Genomic DNA, 20,080 nt, shown 5'->3' on the forward strand with positions numbered 1-20,080 from the left:
ATTCTGTCCTTCATGACTTCTTGAATTGTCTACCATAAAAACTTGACTTTCAAAATATAAAGGAGTTCTGCCAAGACTTTCTCGGTCTGATTGATATTTTGCTTAGAGATCTTACCAATATATATTTCCTCTGGAAAATCCCTTCGAGGTATCTTTTCATAACTCAAAGATTTATACATCAGAAAAAAAAACAAAATATATACATGATTCATTACTATGTGCAAGTCCTTTGTCAATTGCTCCTTGACTTCAGATTACTTAGAGAGTAACACATCCTAAAGGATTTATCTGTATGTTATTGAAATTTCTATTGACAGAATTATCTCCTGGAAATAACAGTAATTTTTTTTTTTTTTTTTGTAAGGATGAGAAAGAAAGCATACACACTTGAATTGCAAACTGTAATAAAAGTCAAAAGTGCAGGCTCTTTTAACAACTGAAAACATTTTCTTTGAAAACAGAAATAACATACATCTATGTTTCTTTTGTCTAAAGAAAGCGTTGCTATCATGGTAGTCATGCAGTTTCCTCCCAGGCTGTCTCTTAGCACTGAGGTCATCATAGAGTTTCGATAGGGAATGTGGGACCGATTTTTCTCTGCAAGGGCAATTATTACCTGAAACAACAGTAAAAATGGAAAATGCTTTTAAACTCACCTGACACAGAAAGATTAAAAAAAAAAAAAAAACAAACAAGCAACCTGCTCAGCAACCTAAACTTCTAATACAAAACTACACCTCTGCACCCACGTAGGTGCAAAGCCTCTGGTTTTATTGGTACAATTTTCACTTCAATGTCAGTGTGTTTGTATGTCTTTGCAGGCATTGGACCTAAAAGACCAAATACATTTAATTTTATCACACCTTAGCTTTATATTTTATAGCCTCTCAGAAACATGGAAACAGAACATGACAAACTAAAAACCACTCTCCGAAGACACGGTAACTTATTGAAAATCTTCCTCATATTTTTTCCAGCATAATAATTCACTAAAATATGGAGAGCATTCAAGAAGAAACTTCCTCAACATTTGCTAAAGCATGCTTTTAAAATGACACATTCCTAAAGCACATGGTTCTTGAAGGGGTCAATTCATTTATTTCCGAGAAAATGTCTTGACAAGTACATGCACAAATAAAAGTGTGCACTATTACAATGTACCACTGGAAAGAAATAATTCAGTTTAGAACGTATGTCTTGGCCAAAAAGGAAATGGTACACCTAATATTCTCAGCTTCTCTTCTCAGCTGTTTACATTATGATTCTGATTATTATTAAATGAAAAGCTAGATTACCCCATGATACATTCAGATACCAAAGACTTGAGCTGATATCTTGCCAAGCACTGTACTGAAAACCTTTAGCTATATGAATTGTCCAAGCTATCCTAAATGGTTAGGAGTTGTTTTTCCATCAATAAATGCTACATACCAGCACATATTTAGTTCATATTGCACCAAAGAAAATTGTTACTTTACAAAATTTAGCAGTAACATTTTTGTTGCCACTAGTTTAATAGTCTTCAGAAAGTTAAAATTTCTTATTACTATAAATCATATATTGGCTATCCTCAGAGGAACCAATACATAATATGAGAATTACTATATTGTAAAGGAAACTGAAAACACGTTCCTGGATAAAGGTTTTAAAATATTGTGTATTACAACTCATTAGATGAAAATATGTCATATCTTATAAAACACAATAGCTGTTTTAGTTTCTAATATTGCACAGAAACCTCATACTAATGTGGAGTATACATTAATAAGTATGCTCTCAGATTTTGCCACACAGAGACTACTACCTAAATTGGCAAGATAGGAAAAGAACCAGAGGGAAGATATCTTATTTCTGTTAAAAATAGTAACTCTGTTACAGGGAAATTCACATTTTGTTGAGGTTCTTGCAGGAAGTGTGTAGCCCAGGAAGAATTCGAACCTTCTACCACTGGCACTGAAAACCTACATGACCAGCTGTCATGCCACTGTAGTGTCATGTGCAAGATTCATATAACACAGGAGGTGATGGTTTTAAGTCCCTTTAGTAAAAACTAACCTAAAGCACTAAAACAATTTTACAAGCCAATCAAAGAATCTGTAATAGAATGAAGACATATCTGAAAGTCAAGGAAATTATATTCTTTCACAAAACAGCAGACCACTGTACAATATCTGAACAAGGATCTTCTAACAGCCAACTAAATGGGATAACCAGAAAACAAGAGTGTATTATTACGCCTCTGATATCAAAAGAGGTTTTCTTCTTTCTTCTTTAAGCATTGGTAGGTCGAATCTTAACAAACCTTAACAATATTACCAAACCAAAACTGTAATATGATGATTTAAATCACCACAATTTAAGGCAGAAAGTTATAGGGATATGTTAGGAAGAAACAAAACCAGAAAATTACCTTCTCTACGGAATGTGGATAAGTAGCTGACATTGATCTCAAATTTTAAAGACAAAAACTTCAGTAAGTACAAGTAGCAGTCATTCATTAACCAATTAAATTTTTCAGTATTCTCTAAATGGAGCATATTTTAAATGCCAATTAATAGGCAAAAATGCAGTTGTGATTGTCAAACATCCTACTATGGCTTATAGACAACAAAAGCTACCCAGATGTGGTAGTAGGGACTTTTAAAAGTAACCATATACCAAATTGTTGTGGGCACTACAGAATCATTTCTACTGCTACTGTGGATCAGGTGCACGAGACTATCAGGACTTCATTTTGCTCCAGACATACAGGCCACCTAGTTAAAAAAATGTGATTGATTTATTTGAAGTTATTTTAACACCTTAAGATAAGAGTAAGTGTGGTAATACAGAACTGTGTTCCCATTCTCATCTTGACTCAAATCACTTTTATATAACCGTTATGCAAAGTGTTTAGAAATGGAATAACTCAACACTAAAACACCAGTAGATCATAACTAAACAGCTGATAATGTAAATAAGCTTATTTTGACTTGTTTAGTATTAGTCACTGCAAGGTCAGGATTGAATAACCTGATTTTTACTGAACAAAAATATTGTTTTTACTGTCTTCAGTCATCTTTTATTCAGGATTAGTAAACATTTCTTATTAATGATATGCAATTCCAAACAGAACCTAACTTGCTTATCTCTGATTGTTTTTATTCTACAAGAGGAGTTAAAAGTTGCACGACAAAATGTAAATATTTTTCTCTTCTATAGTACTTCAAACCTGAGTATCTCAAAATGCACTGCGAAGGTTATTAAACTCAACCTCACAGATGCTCATTGTAATGTTGCATTTTAAATACATAAAAATCATACAGTAAATAAATAAATAAAAAAAGATCCTAAGCACAATTTGTATGATTTCAAATTTCATTTTTGAATCATTTACCCTTGTTGCTTATGATAACTGACATACAGCCATTTTACTTCAAGATGAAATTTTAACAAATGGCAGATTTGAAAATAAATCCAGTGTAATAGTAAATGACTGGCTGCCACCTGCTGTGCCTTAAAATTTCTCTTTTGACAGGTGAAAAACCTCTGATTCTAGAGTACATTAAATTGAACAAATATCTTCTTGTTAAATGAAAAATACAACACACTCAAAAAAAAAAATAATTCTTCCCAAGAATTGGAATGGTTGATTATATTTTCTAACTATAATTTTGAAGAAATTTTCACACATAGACACACACAAAATCTCCTTTTTTAAAGTACTTCCTCAACTGTAAATTTTACTAAATAACATGTGTACTGGAGTATAAATTGAAAAGAACAACTCTGAACTTCAGTTAAGCATTTTTTAATTTTATTATTATCCCACTAAGTAGTGACAGCTTCACAGATCAGCATGTACCTTCATATTGTGGTATATGAAAGAATTTAAGGAAATGTTTCAAAAATGTACAGTATTCTCTAGCAGAGCTCCAAAAACAACAAATGTCTGTCAACAGAAATAGTGTTTGCTAGACTATGAAAACAATACTACCTATTCAAATTTAGAAAGAAAGTAATTCATCTAACAGGTGGGAGGTCTGAAATCCACACTTAAAAAAAAAACAATCAGTGATTCTATCTTAATAGCAGAGTATACACAAAATATATTTCATTGATTACTATGTGTTTCTTACTCTTGCTTGGAGTTTTATAGCATTAGAATGCAAAAGGTTACAGAAGATCAGGCAGAACTAAATATAATGGGCAGAAAGTTTTTATAAGCAAACATAAATGTCTTTTAACAATGCTGCAAATGCTAAGCCAAAAAAGAAACACCTGAAAGGAAGGAGTGCTATGGAATATGGACAACGTATAAACATGGTGGAATAAAAAAAAAAAAAAAAAAAAAAGAGATACTAGAAGAAAGTAATGAATGTAAACAGCCTTCACCATCACGCTTATCACAATTCATTGAAATTACTAGGCTTCTAAGATGTAATATTGCATTCTTCTAGTTTTGAAGGAATAATGATTATATGAGATCAGTGGAGGGAAAATAATAATAATAAAATAATATTAAAAAAACACACACCATCAAAACTGTTAGCTAAAGCTTTCTACTGGAATTCTACTTCTTCAGAGTTTCCATTCAGCTTCCCAACACACTCTTAATTCTTCCTTTGTTTCTAATTAACAATAATTGAGTGACATTACTCGGGATTAGCCTGCTTTTTCAAAATTTGCCTTCCCCAAAGAGGAAACATAAAAAGCAAAGTTGAAAAAACTGGCAAAAAGTTCATGAGTTCATTTTTTAATTGTGTGACTAGTAGACACACAGAGATGGTATCTTTCCACTTCCTTAGTAAAATTAGCAGAACTATTTTTCTTTACTTCCCTGTAAGTCCGAACAAAAAAAATATACTTAAATTTGACTGCAAATAAATATAGCACACAAGTGAGACTTTTCAGCTTTCCCAATATATTTTTTTTAATACAATACAAGAATACCAGGTGGTATATTTTTCTTTCCTCTTAGAAGCTCCAAATGGCTGTAAAGAAAGGAACTCTTAGAACCTTATGTACATTTAACAATTGCTAACCATCATATACACTGAAAGGAGGATAGGGATTTCAGTGTACCTTAAATCAACAAGCTAAATCTTTTTCAGTATCAGTAGCTGAATGACAAAGATTTATGAAGATTTATTATTTTTATTACAGTTGCACCTGTGAATCCTATTGGTATAAAAACTATCATGACAATTACCCCATCACTATATTAAAAAAGATAACTTCTGTCTCAAAGAGATCAAAGATTCTCATTGGCTGTGGAATAAAACAACAGATGAGAGAAGAGCCTAAAACTTCATGATATTACAGTGCTCACTTGAACCAAATAAAAACCAGTCACTTTAGTACAATGATTCTCGATACATTCTGATTCTCACTGAGGAGAGCAGGTGAAAATCACATATAAAATTTTTAACAGAAATACAGTTGCAATCTTGTTAATATCTTTAGAATTCCAAATCAAACAAGAAACCTATTTTTGAAACAGTACCCTGTATATCTAATGTAACCTGATTTATCTTAATTAATATTATTTTATTTCAAATGAGGAGATATCAATTCAAACATATTTTAAAAAGTGCAATAAACACATAGTATTAAGATTAACTGAACATGGGAATCAAGATTACAAAAACATTGCATATTGCTAATAAGGAATGGAGTAAAGGGGAAATTTTTCATACTATTTGAATTTTACCTGTTCCAAATAATGTAGTGACAAGTTGATATATTTGGCTTCTGTCAATAAATGACCTCCAACTCCAGTCTTTGCAACACGCTCTGATCCAGCAAGGTCTACTAAGTGTAACTTGGAACGTCGGATGGTTGCAGATCCAGGTTCCTTGCTGGAGATGTGAATAGTGAAAATGCAGTGAGATCGAGTTGAGGCTTGATTCATTGGTGTCTACAATTAAAAGAAATTAAGAGTACTTAATGTTCATTTAATATATAAATCTAGCTTTTCATAGCTTGAAAATCAGGAAATTGAAATCACCTATCCAATCTGTGAGCTGTTTCACCTGTAATAAATATGAAAGAAGAACACAAAGAAGTTTTCTGGCCAAATGCTTGGATAATATTAATCCAGACAAATTGTACTGCAAGCAAGCAAGCAATCGTGGTTCTTTCAAGATACTCTAACAGTGGGGACATCATCAAAGCAGCTGGCCTCACCATACTGATGAATACTCCTAGAAAAGAGCATATAGATCAGAGGGGAACTTACTAATTCCTGATTTCCAAAAGGTCACCAATCTTCATGATTTCATTATGCATCTCTCTTCCCTCCCCTCTTCCCTTTTTTTTTTTTTTTTTTTTTTTTTTTTAAGTCAAACCGGTTTGAAAGTCAAAATTGCTTTGAAATCTAAAGTGTATAATGAACATATCCTGAGGGAACACAGAAAACTGTTGAGCTTAAGCCTTTTTTATAAAATTTTAAAGACTGTAAAACTTCACTAAACCTTCATAAACCTTTTTTGATTTGTTCTCATCACTGTTTTTCCCCTCACTATCTTCTCCATAAGAGCATAAGACACTAATTAAAAAAAAAAAAAGGCTATAAATCTGCTAGTATAAAAAAGTACTATAGTATTAAGTACATTATTATTTCTCACCAGGGTTTGGAGCAGGTATATGAGTTCCATTAACAACAGAAGTCCTAGAAGTGATTCTGGTAAATTGCATAACCAGTTCTTTATCTAGTTTGCATATTTCTAGCTCATCCAAAATTCATGGAAATGAATAACAAATATTTCAAACAGTAACACTTTTTCATAGACAATACTACTGGAAAGAACATTAATAATTATGAAGTACTATGGCCAATCTAACTAGAAACACGGAGTACACTGTCTTTGGTGTATATTGGCATATTATTCTTTACAGCTTAGCTTGACACCTATTTCTTCATATGCTTGTTTGTGGAGTCCGTCGTATTACGTACCATATCCTAACACTAATTATAAACATATGTTGTGATTAGGTTGATCAAGACATATATACTTGTAATGTGAAGCATAACAACAAAAGGATAATGAAGCTTCATTTTAACTACCTGATTTGATGGTTTATTAAATCCTACTGGCAAAATATAAAAGTATTAGTATTTGCAGAAAATTACAAAAACACAGGGGAATAACTTATTTAATATACAGATATGTATCTGTAGTGCTTCCGTTTCTTGACATGATGATCTCTTAAATAAAACTCTGCACAGAATATAGTTTATGGTTTTCATTCTAATCACCAGAATTTGCTCATCTTTTTATTTGATTTTATTTTTCCTAGCTATCTACTGGACTAGCTAAGAATAGAATTTTCTGTAATGCTTTTGATTCACATTTTTATTACTTTTATAAAAAAAATTAACTTGGCAAACTTAGAATTTTATGTGTCACAACAGAATTTTCACCAGAGGTTTGGCTTTTATATATATATATATATATATATATATATATATATATTTGGAATAGCTACTGCCATACTTCTTTAACTACACACGTGGAAACTATTGGTCAATTTTTAGACACTTACTACTTCCTTTTGTATGTATTTAGTGGATTTCTCAATATGTTTGAAATTCCAAACAAAAAATTTAAGCAACACTCAGATATTTTGTTTTAGACTTCAAATGATCAGATAGCATTACATGTGCACCTTTCTTTTTTATAAAATAACATATAAAAATATTTTAAGCATCTAAAAACTCTTTCCTTTAGTTGTAAAACAAAATGAATCCCTTATTATCCTCATAAATGGCTAAAGCCTTAGAATATGCATTGAGATTAAAGGTTTGTTATACACATAGTATTTTCATTTATAAACTATTACAAGTATGACAACATTGTTATCTGAGTATAAATACTTGACTTGCAGAAAAATTAAATAGTGAAATAAATTAACAAATAAATGCTGAGTTAGTAACTAAATCTGTACTTATTATAGCCGTTGAGAAAGAAGGTCTAAAAAGTCCTGGTTAAATTGCACAGTTCAATCTCGTCTGTATGTTATTGCTCTAGTATGCTGGAGTAATTATTCATTTTGGTATCCCTTGGGATTCTGAATAGATGAACCAACATATTACTTTTCTTCCCCCCATAGTCTGCTTTGGTATGAAACATTCTACATGTTGAAATAGCCTGCAGGTATTGAAGGTGTCGTTTTTTTTAATCCAATTGGTATGGCTCTCAACAGAAAGACTGCAAGTTAAGAGGAATAATTTGAACTGCTATACCTCTTCAATGAATTGTCTCCTGTTCAATTTCCTAGCAATTGTCTTCACCCTTGGTGCAGCTTGCTGCTCCTCAATGGTGCCAACACAACTGCACTGTTTTTGGGAACTGATCCAGCTTAAAAAGACTACAAACCATAGACATTTAACCTGGATTGGTTTCCTGATGCAATCACAGTACAGCTGTGTGAAGCAGTTCTGTTAGAGTAATTGAAAATGGCAGCGCAGACAGTGTGAACAAGAAGTGGTGCGCAGGAATACCTTAAGCTTGTAGTGCTGGTGAAAAATATGCAATAAAATTACAGCCTTAGCACTATTTTATTTTGGGCTGCTTTTCCTAGCAAGGCCAAACTCAGAGGGAGAAGGAGAAGAGTTTGGGTCATTTAGTTTATACAGATGAGGAATTTTGGAATAATATAGGCAAACCACTGGCTCTACTTAACTTCCAGGTTTCTAAAGATCATTTCACAATCCTGTACAGAGCATCAGAGTGCTGTTACATGATATGCTGCCTTCTGGGGCAAAGCTTAGCAAACAAAGTGACAGTGGCATGGGAACAAAAACAAATAGGTTCAAGGAAAGGTATAGGTCCTTCAAGCTTTGAAGAGCAAGAAAATTCTCCCAAACATAGCTAAAATACATTAAGAAAAGGTTATAAGCTCTTTCAATGTACTTTATTCAGCATTTCTGATGCCATGAATAATCTCAGCCAGTTTTACTTATTTTACTAGGAGAGCTATGATTTTACTACTTGCAGCTCTGCAAAGCAGGATTGGATACTTATTTTTTCCAGCTCAGAATCCACAGCAGAATTAATATTTAAGGACATTCTTTGCTAAAGTCATGGCAGTGGTCATGCTGTAGTGCAGACAAGTCTCTGCCAGACCAAATATCAGTACAAGTCTGCCTACGGAAGCACAAGAGTTAAGTAAAAGCTGCTAAATCTATGCAAGAAGCAGGAGAAATTAGCATATTTCAGAATAAGCATTCTTTTAAGTTTCACTATGCAGTAAAACCTCATGTATTTCAAACTGTGCTTTTAGTAATACCTGATTAAACCGGGCAAAGGCTAATAAAGTTAAAAAAGCATTAAAGAAAATAATTTCAGGACACCAAAGGTTTCAGAGTATACCAAGCGTTAGCTCAGGGCAATATTTGACCTATTAGTGATTTATTGTCTATGGAAAAACACAACTTGATTTTCCATGTTCCAGGCAGATTCTACTGGCCATTGGAAATTCCATTGCTTTTCTCTCTACTACTTCTTTTGCCATGTAAAATGAATGGAGTTGATTTGGAAGTCATTGGCTAGAATCCTAAAACACCATTTATTAAAATCCTTCTTCAGAGTGGAACCATGCTTTAAACAATACACCTTTCTACAATATGATTTTATCTCCACTTTGCAGTTTTCATATATAGGAAGCTCTATCAGAACTCTTGAAGGAAACATACAGAAATTCAAATGTAAACTGTTAAATAGGATGTGATTACAAAATGATACAAAATGATAACTGCAGTCATAATCCCCCATGCCTTGCTGCTTTCATCATACAAGTAGACAAAGCAAAAGGCAACAGAAGCTGCAACTTGTCAACATCTTCAGTCCAAAAAAAGCCTTTTTTTTTTTTTTCAGTCATATATGCAACTTCTGACTATCACCATTCAGCTGTTCAGAAAGTCTGAAAACAACAGAATAAATAAATACATCTTCTGGACAGTGTCTCGTAGTCTAGTAAAAGGTTCCCTTGGTGGCTTTTGGAGTTCATTTTAGCTTTGTTAGCAGTATTCTAAACATATGTATATGAAATCATCTTCAAGCTAATTTGATGTGATGAAGGAAAAAAAAGAAGGGAGTGGTCTGGCTTTCAGCAGATGGTTGCTATTGTGAAGGCTATATATAGAATAACAGATGAGCTGCAGTTACTTACAAAGAAATAATTTTTTCCAGGAATTCTGTGACATCATAAACCACATAAGCAGACTGCAGATTCTTTGTGATATCATGTGAAAAATACAAAGGAATTAATGCCAGGTCATCTGTTGCTGCCCATTTCTGGCACAGTAAAAGAGAAATTCAATAACGTATTTTTCAAAATCACATTGTGGTAAAGCAACAATGTTTGGTCTGATGTTTGAAAATACATACAAGAGAAATTTCACGGACATGCAGCCTATTCTCCTTTTTTCACACGAGCATACCTGTGTCTGCTGAGATTAAATAAAGTGTATAGAAGCTTTGTAACTGAAACCGTTACATCTATTCATACAGCAATTGCAAGAAGGTGGTTTCTAATTAAATGAAAACCTGTTGCACAGTCATATTGCAAGAAGCATCAAATGTGGATGTTTCTGTCGAGGAATAAAACCTCATGAAATGTCCAGAAGTTGCTAAAACACAAGTAATCCATCTTAATCAAATTGTTGCCTACCTTATTTATCCAAATAAACGCTGCAGGAGTTTCTCCTAATACTATAATTTATGTACTTTCCAAATCTTTTGTATGTTGCAGCTGGTATTGCAAATGTTGTTATCAATAAAAAGAAAAGTAAGAAACAGGAAGCTACTGGCCTAAATAAAGTTCTTAATAACTGAACCCCTAAGGATGAGGAAATTTCTTAAATAGAAGCTTGAAAACAACCACTGAAAACAACAGAAGCTGCTACTATTTGGAAGAAAAATGTGTTGATTATGGCTGCCAAATGTACTCTGAGAAAACAGAGAAAAGAGTGCAGGACAGTTGGGACAACAAGATTTCACAGGTGATAAATGCAGTCATTCGGGCCCTATTGCAAACTATCTCAACTTGGCTGTTTATACCATTTCAGTGAAACCTTTCCTTATTTGAATCAAAATATTTAGACATCAGAAGAACATGATTTCTCTGTAAGAGTGATTTAGTGACTAGCCAAGGCATAAATGAAGGAATGATGATCCAGAGTACTCCAATTTTCTTGACAGTGAGAAGGCACAAGATTTTGTTTTGAGGAACATTTCTCCTTCCTCTTTTTCTTTTTCTTTTCTTTTGAGGTCTTTGAATAAGACCAAATGAAAAGAGAAAGCACTGATAACAAGGTAAATATCAAATTGAGTTTTTCCCATCTCAAGCTACTATCAGATGGGCAGCTGCATAAAGGAGTTCTGGTATCTTTAGTCATTTTATAGGTCAGATGGTAAAAAAAGAGCTGCTGTGTACTATAAGAATGATAATTAAGCAATTTAACACACTCTGTTTTTCTTGTTAAAATCATTATTAGAATATTCTGATGTTTACGCATTATTGGTTTATAGTACAGGACATCACAAGTCTCTCCAAGGCTGATGGAGCAGAGATTCTTGTGTTGAAATGCAGTGGATACATCTGTCTAATTAATATAAACTCTTCAAGTTCCAACAGAACCATGCTATGTGGAAGGGTTTGTAAATTCAATAATAGGAGGTTCCTACCTCTGTACCTGGTAGACACTTCAGTATTTCTTTAGTTCCCTTTCTGATGGTACAGTTTAAGTGCAGTGGCTCTTCAGGAGTATCTGGGTACCCTTATCACAGTTGTAATTGCAAATTTGTTGCTACAAAAATCAGGCTGAAAATAATTGTAATCTCACACTTCCCCAATTTCAAAACCAATACTTCATCTCTTACCTTTTGCATATTTACAAGCACAGTTTCCCAGTTAGGCCCTGGTGACTGAGGTAGCTTTTAAAGTAATTATTATCCTCTAGTGAGAATATTATTAAACTTTACATTATACAGTGACTTTTATCCATATAAAGCCCAAAGCATTTTAAGGGCCATTCAAAGCAGTATGTATGACACACTGATTGTTTTACCACGCACTGAAATGAAAACACCTGTGCTTAAATGGTGATGCCTTTTGCTGTTGATGATACTGTAGAGCAGGTTTGCAGGGGTGGAAATGACTTGACAACTCATACCAACGAGCAATCTTGCAAAGCATAAAGTTGTAATTCATCCTAGAATATAGCTCTAACATGGATAGCATGCTTTCTTGGCAAAAGTGTCATTTAATCTGGTATGTTCATGTGTTCAAAATCTGTTTTTCAAATTTAATCAAGAAACAATGCATTCAAACACTACCAGTGGCTCTCTAAATATATTCATGAGGATACTAATGGACAGTAAAAAAAAGGGGGGTAAGGGATTTAGTCCAATTCAGAGGTCACAAGTCATTCCCCACAACTATCTTTAAATGTTTAAAAATTTTATTCTTTATTGAAAAAAACACATTTAAACATTGCCAAAATCTTACTGCTTGTCCCATGTGTACTTCAAACATTTTAAATAATGGAACAAATACTGTGTAACATGCACTGTCTTCCAAATTTAAACAATGGAGAATTATAGTTATAAAACCATGCTGTAAAATATTTCCTTCCTCACTAAAATTAAGTAATTTTTCATTAGAGGAAAAACAAATGCTAAATGTACACACAATTGGAGTATTCAGAAATATCTCACAAAGATTTTATAGTTTTGAAATTAATGCACACCCTTGAGAGGCCACTGTCTCTACCTTACACTGCTATTTTAAGAGAAATACTAGAAAAGTACTATCAAATAACTAAATCACAGAGGTTCAGCATATTACTTCAAAGGACAGTGATCACAAGTGCTTCTAGTCACAAGAATTTAGAAATGAACACTTGAGATGAAGGCATATTAATGGTACATATATGAAAATAAAATAATTTGCAAATACTACTGAAATGTACATAAGTTTTTTAGACATTGTTGCTACCACCAGTGCCATATGCAAATTAAATGTTGAAATTCCTTGTTTGCATGTAAAGTTGGCTTAAAAATCGAAATACGAGAAATAAATTGATTTGTTTTTACAACCAGTTGCTAAGATTCTTATGCATTCAAAAGTAATGAGAGACTTTTTCATGGGAAAACAAATAAGCAAATAAAAAAATAGCCTATGCAATTGGAAGTGCTGCCAACAATCAGTTTTCTGTTTGTTCTCTTCTCATTTCTCTCTGGCAAAATATGAGACAAAAATTTCCTATTTGGATTTTTATATTATGAAGTGTTCATGCATTTGTGTCTCTCATTTTCATTTACACAGCCTGTAGCACACATCTACTGGAGCCAAGGATTGGTCCCATACTGGCCTATAAACCAATTTTCCACAAATTAGACTAGATTCTTCTTTTTTCCTTTTTATTACCTATATGGTTACGTGTGGGAAATAAGTTTCCTGTTACAAATGTTCCCTTAGATTCCGACATGTAATGAATGCTTTCAAAATTATGATCACTTTTTCATGTTAGCACAGTCAGACTTGAGGGCAAAATGCAGCCCTCAACCCAAAAGTTAGGCTCCACTAGCAGAGGCATTTAGGAAATTAAATAGTCATTCCTATTTTTAAAACAGTCCTGCAACTTTTCAAAGAAGGATTATATCAGGGATAAAGTATTAGACTGTGATTTTAGAGACTGATGTTCTGCCATAGTTTTCCTATGTGATCCATGGCAGTTTTTCCCATAGCTAAACTCCTCATCATAAAAAAAAAAAAAGAAGTAGTGGATCAAACATAGTTTTTCTTTTACTTATTTTTCTATTTAGGTTAATTCATCTTAAGTCTTTTAAAGCTTAGTTAAATAGGGTCTCCGTCTTTTTTGAGGTCAGGAAATGTTATCATAATTGAATTAAGTTTTAAAAATATGGAACTCTGGAGAAGTTATGGTTGCTATCATAAGCCTTCTTTTCTAGACCTCTACATTAATCACTCATTTCTGAGAACACTTTTTTCATTCTTTTAAGTGATATTATAAACTACTGCACTCACCTAAAGCCAAAAAGGCCAAGTGATAATGGGCAATACATGTTGTAGTACCTAAGAGAAAGCACCACTCAGAAAGCTCTCTGAACTGTGCTGAAATGTACCTGCTCTTATTACAATGGAACAATGTGTGAGATAACTACAAGTAAAACCTCTATAAGGAAATCCGAATTTGAAAAAGCAGCAAAAGTGACAACAGCATTAGCATTTGCTAACCCTCAGATCAGTGAAGCCTTTGTTACTGGGGTCCCAAAGCAACTGCTTAACTCTCTCCTGATTTAGTTCCATTTTTCAGCACATTCTCATGTGTATTTTTTTCCTAGTAAGAATTAGCATGCCTCAATAAAAATTATGAAGATGCAGACTCAAAATTCTGTTAAGAAAAATCTCCTTTATTAAGTCACTGAATTTTGTGTCACAAGAGATTTGACGATAAAAATTTTCTAACGATAAAACAGCATCTAGGTGAAAATCACGCAAAAAAAACCCAACACTATACAACAGAAATTATTAGATATAAAAAGCATAATACAAGCTAATGAAGATTATGATAATTAGTTCACTTCATCTAACTTCTGCTCTTCTACATATATAGTGTTATTGGCCATGCTTAAAGCAAGGAGCTGGAGCAGCTCTTTGGTTTGACCTGCTAGAATATTCTCCTCATTTTACTTCACCTTGACCTTTACAAACTTATCATTTTCATTAGTCCTGCTATTTGTTCCTGACTTTTAATGTTGGAGATATATTTTCTCTTTAGCCCACATCTTGCAAATATGTAATGCAATTGCCCTTTACAGTCACTGATTTATGAACCTGTCAGCCAGCAGAATAATTTTCTTCAAATATTAATTTTCATATGCAGCTCAACTAAACTGAGCTGAGAAATCCTAAATAACTTTCTCGATCCAATGAACTTTCTTTTTATGTTTTCATTAACAATTATCATGACAGGTTTTCAGATATCTCAAGAACATATCCCATCTTGCTTATTTACATTTTGCATTGAAATGCATCTTGCCCTGTGCCCAGGCATACATCGTCAGTCAGTAGAAACACAGAGCTACCTGATTCCTTCCTTTGCTTTGAATTTCTTCATCCTCATTGATTTATTATGCATCTCTTCGGTCAGAGAGAAGGGGGAAAAAACTTCTAAAAAAATTTTCTAAAATACGGTTAGCTGTGCTATATTAAAGTCATGTTAACAGTGCCCATGTTATATAATACGCTTTTAATGTTTACATTAAATTTCCAAACATTAAGAAAAGAAAACAGCCCTACAGATTTATTCATTACTTATGGAAACAACTGTTGTGGTTCCGCTCAAGTGGGCAGCCGAGCTCCACCACAGCCGCTCTCTCACTCCCCCTCCTCAAAGAGGAATGGGGAGAAAATATGTGAAAAGGGCTCGAAGGTTGAGATAAGGATGAGAAAATCACGCAGTAATTATTGTAACGGGCAAAACAGACTCGGCATAGGGAGATAGTAAGATTTATTGCTCATTACTAACAAGCTAGAGAAGTGAGAAACAAAGGAAAGAAACCAAAAGCACCTCCCCCCCATCCACCCTCTTCCACCTCCTCCCCCTGAGCGGCGCAGGGGAATGGGGGAATGGGGGTTATGGTCAGTCTACAGCGCTTCTTCTCTGCTGCTCCTTCTCGGTCACTCTTGTCCCCTGTGCTGTGGGGTCCCACCCACGGGATACAGTCCTTGATGAACTGATCCGGCGTGGGCTTCCCACAGGCAGCAGCTCTTCCAGAGCTGCTCCAGATATGGGTCCGTACCACAGGGTCCATCCCTCAGGAGCAAACGGCTCCAACCTGGCTCCCCTACAGGCAGCAGCTCCTGCCAGGTCACCTGCTCCTGTGTGATCTCCTCTCCACAGGCTACAGGTCCGGCCCGGAATCTGCTCCAGCAGGGGTCTTCCACAGGCGGCAGCCTCCGTCGGTGCAGGGCCACCTGCTCCACCATGGTCTCCTCCACAGGCTGCAGTGTGGAACCCTGCTCCACCGTGGTACTCCATGGGCTGCAGGGGGACATCCTGCTTCACCATGGTCCTCACCACAGGCCACAGGGGACTTCTGCTCCGGCACCTGGAGCACCTCTCCCCCTCCTTCTACACTGACCTTGGTGCCTGCAAGGCTGTTCCTCACTCCTCTCACTCTCCCAGCTGCTGTGTGGCGCAGTGTTTTTTTTCCCTGTCTTAAATATGCTCTCACAGAGGCGCAAAACATCGCTTATTGGCTCAGTTCTGGAAAACAGTGGGGCTCTTACCAAACATGGGGCAGCTTCTAGATCCTTCTCACAGAAACCACCCCTACGGCCCCCTGCTACCAAAACCTTGCCACATAAACCCACTACAACAACTTACTTGAATTCTCCAGAATGTGTAAAAACAACCTTGTCTTTATGTATTGGCAAATACTTACTTAGAATGTGCTACACACTGCCATTTGTTTCTCTACACATGACACCACATGTTAATGCAATGAGAAGAAAAAAGAGAAGATGGCCAGCTGTTACTGTAACTGTTTCAAAAGGAATCCAGTGTGTCTGTGGGAAAGACTTAAAATGACTAAGACTTTTCAACAAATCTGTATGTGTGTTAACACATGTATTCAAAAGTTAGTCTGTGTTTTATGAGAAAAACATTTTTGTTTTACTTATTTTAATTGCAGTAAACTATTTCATCAATGACCACCATACAGATTCACTAAGGGAAAACAAAGCTCTTTGCAAAGTGAAAGCAATAATCTGAGAAACATTTATTTAATTTCACTGTGGAAATACACTCCCCAAATAGCAATTTATGCATTTATCTCTGAGGATTTCCAAAATAGTATCTCTTATGGAGATGTTTGTAACTGTTACAACAAGTAACAGCAGTACTTACCTCTGCAATCATTCTGTTGGTGTCTCCCAAGAAGAGCAGGTTTAAAGCTTCCTCTTCATTGTTTGCTTGCTGAAGAGACAAGTTTTTCAGATGAATGTTCTGGTCAGGGTCTTCCATTATTGTCACTTTTCTACACGAAAAAAAAAAAAAAAAGGAGAAAAAGCTAGAACTGTTGCACAGTGATCTTTCTTCTACACTTTCATTTTGCTTGTGCTTAAAAATTGACATCTAAAACCCTCAAATGATCATAACAAAAAAGCTCTAAAAGAAAGGTTGATTTTTTTTTTCTAATTCTCTGTTACCTCCTTTTTATTCATTTATTATAAGCCTCCACATAGAATAGGAAAATATAACACTTGTACGTGTTAGAGAAGACCTTGGGTCTGTTTTGGTGAGATCTCCAGTGGATGGTGTTAAATGAACCATCACAAGCAAATAACAAGTAGGGGTTTGTCTGCCACTGCCACAGCTATTAAGCACAAATGATACATAAAACATAACATAATCTTGATGAACAAATAGACATGGAATATTTCAGAATCAACACACCTGTAGCCAGTGTTTCTAATAACTTTGCATTTGTCAAGATTTCTTTTCATTTTTGTTAATAACTACAAGTGTAAATAATCCCTTTCTTTAACTAAAAGCAAAGGAATAAAAACAGAATGGTTTACTTATTACCACTGAGGCTAGGAATGATATTAGTCATACTTCTTTATACCTTTCATTTCAGAAAAAAAAAAAAAAGTTAAATGGAAGCACCAAAGACAAGGCAAAAAAATCAGGAGAGCTATGTACAGAACCACAGAATCATTCAGGTTGGAAGAGACCTCCAAGATCACCTAGTCCAATCTCTGACCTAACACTAACCAGTCATCCACTAAACCATATCACTAAGCTCTACATCTAAACGTCTTCTAAAGACCTCCAGGGATGGTGACTCAACCACTTCCCCAGGCAGCCCATCAGCCCATTCCAACGCCTAACCACCCTTTCCGTAAAGAAGTTTTTCCTCATATCCAACTTAAGCCTCCCCTCACACAACTTTAGCCCATTCCCCCTCGTCCTGTCACCAGGGACATGGGAAAACAGACCAACCCCCACCTTGCTACAACCTCCTTTAAGGTACCTGCAGAGTGCAATAAGGTCACCCCGAGCTTCCTCTTCTCCAGGCTAAAACACCCCAACTCCCTCAGCTGCTCCTCGTAGGACTTGTTTTCCAGACCCCTCACCAGCTGCATTGCCCTTATATTCTCTCTCCACATTCACTAAGGATCATTGAAACTCATTTTTCACTTTTCTAAACAGACTTTTTTACATAAGAAATTTTTTCTTTTAATCAGATAAGTGAGAATTAATCTTTATTGCCTTTGAGTAGCTATGTGGGTCTCCTCAGTCAGGACATACAGCAGGGAAGTCAAGTAGTCACATCACCGAATTTGGAAAACTCCCAGAGTGAAGACTGGGTTAAAAATGAAGTTCACTAACAAACTCTGAAGATGATTGACATGCATCCATTAAGGTGAATTACGTGTTCTGATTTCCTGTGTCTGACAGGGTTTCTGCAGCATTCACGTGAATTGTTCTGCTGGCACATAAAGTGGCAGAAATATAGGAAAAACAGCTTGCCCACCAGCAAAACTTTGTGTTCACCAGCCTATATTATGCTGCATTTCAGATTTCTGAAGAACTTTAGGAATATTATTTCAGGATTCTACTGAGCCCAAATCATGTTGTATTTTGTCTTTCACCAAAAACTCTTAATTGTATAAAGCAATTAATCTCATGAGCAGATGAGCTTTCATAAGCCCATAGAATCACAGAATTTCTAGGTTGGAAGAGACCTCAAGATCATCGAGTCCAACCTCTGACCTAACACTAACCGTCCCCACTAAACCATATCCCTAAGCTCACAGAAGACATCACTACAAACAGTATAAGCAAGAAGCTTAGGTGCTTAGGGGCATGGTTTAATGTTGGACTTGTTAGTGATACATGATGGTTGGACTTCCTGATCTTAAGAGTCTTTTCCAACCTAAATAATCCTGTGATTCTATGAACTTAAAACAAGGAAATAAGAACTTTTGTAAATATTAAGTCTTTTTTTTTTTTATTAACATCTTTTTCTGTGATTAGTGAAAAAAGATCAACAGGAAAAAAAAAAAAAAACAAACAAAACCAAAAAGAACAAAGCCAACACTTTATACATTTATATACATATATTATATATATATATAAATATATATACTTTATATATATATACTATATATATATACATATATATAGTATATGTATATATATATATACATATATATATGTATATATACACATATATATATACATACATATACATACATATACATACATACATATACATATACATATACATATATATATATATATATATATAAAGTATATACATATTTCATATTCCTCGAGGTTAACCACAAGAGGGAGTATAGGACTTGAGTTTTTATCTGTGGATAGTTCTTGCTTGTTAATTACTCCATGCTGCTTCAAAAACACACAGGTTTGGTTTTGTTCTCGTCTGTTTGTCTTGTTTCCAAGATTTGCTGAAAGAAATTAAACAGCATTCCATAATATTACCCTTAAGTAGTATAGAAGTCATTTACCCTCTGATGGTCAAAATATTGGAGTGGATATACAGAAATAATTTGAACTATTTGCAATACACTCACTAATTTCCAGAGAAAAATGCACCTAAGGGTAGACAATGCTTCTATAGTAGTCATAACAATTGTTTCTCCAAGTACAATTGCTTCTGCTTATAGCCTTATTTTTTGCTTTAGGAAAAGACAGCCCTAGTACAGTCGTGAAAACCTGCTTCCCCCATTCAGAGCATAAACTGAAAACCATAATTTCACTTTTGCATAAAAATGTTTTGATAAGTTCAAGTTGTATTCTGTTCTCATTCCATTTGTGCATGCATCACACACTAAAGCCCAGAGTAGTTTTGATTAAAATACAATGTGTTGACTAATTTTAATGTTTTGAAATTGCATTGTGAGAAACATTTATCTTTTTTTATAATTTAGGAAAGCAATGTTGTATTATTTTGCACACTTGGGATAGTATTTAAAATTCAAAGGATTTTTTCAGATTATATTTTGAACAATGGTTATAAACAATTTCCAG

The 20,080-nt window shown here is 34.5% G+C and overlaps 1 protein-coding gene across 4 annotated transcripts in view; it reads right to left on the reverse strand.

Annotated features, from left to right (window-relative positions):
- Positions 1-20,080, reverse strand: part of KIF6 (kinesin family member 6) — a 178,424-nt gene that overhangs the window by 126,673 nt on the left and 31,671 nt on the right. For 3 of the 4 annotated variants that reach the window (XM_027454038.3, XM_013103400.4, XM_027454041.3), the window contains exons 6-8: positions 16,925-17,054; positions 5,693-5,899; positions 473-616 (exon numbers count right to left, since the gene is read on the reverse strand). In XM_027454038.3, the coding sequence (XP_027309839.1) occupies positions 473-616; positions 5,693-5,899; positions 16,925-17,054 (481 nt within the window). The remainder of the gene's footprint in view (positions 1-472; positions 617-5,692; positions 5,900-16,924; positions 17,055-20,080) is intronic. The other variant, XM_027454040.3, reaches the window with a different exon arrangement.

This window comes from Anas platyrhynchos, chromosome 3 (genome assembly GCF_047663525.1).
Source record: "Anas platyrhynchos isolate ZD024472 breed Pekin duck chromosome 3, IASCAAS_PekinDuck_T2T, whole genome shotgun sequence".
NCBI lineage: Eukaryota > Metazoa > Chordata > Aves > Anseriformes > Anatidae > Anas > Anas platyrhynchos.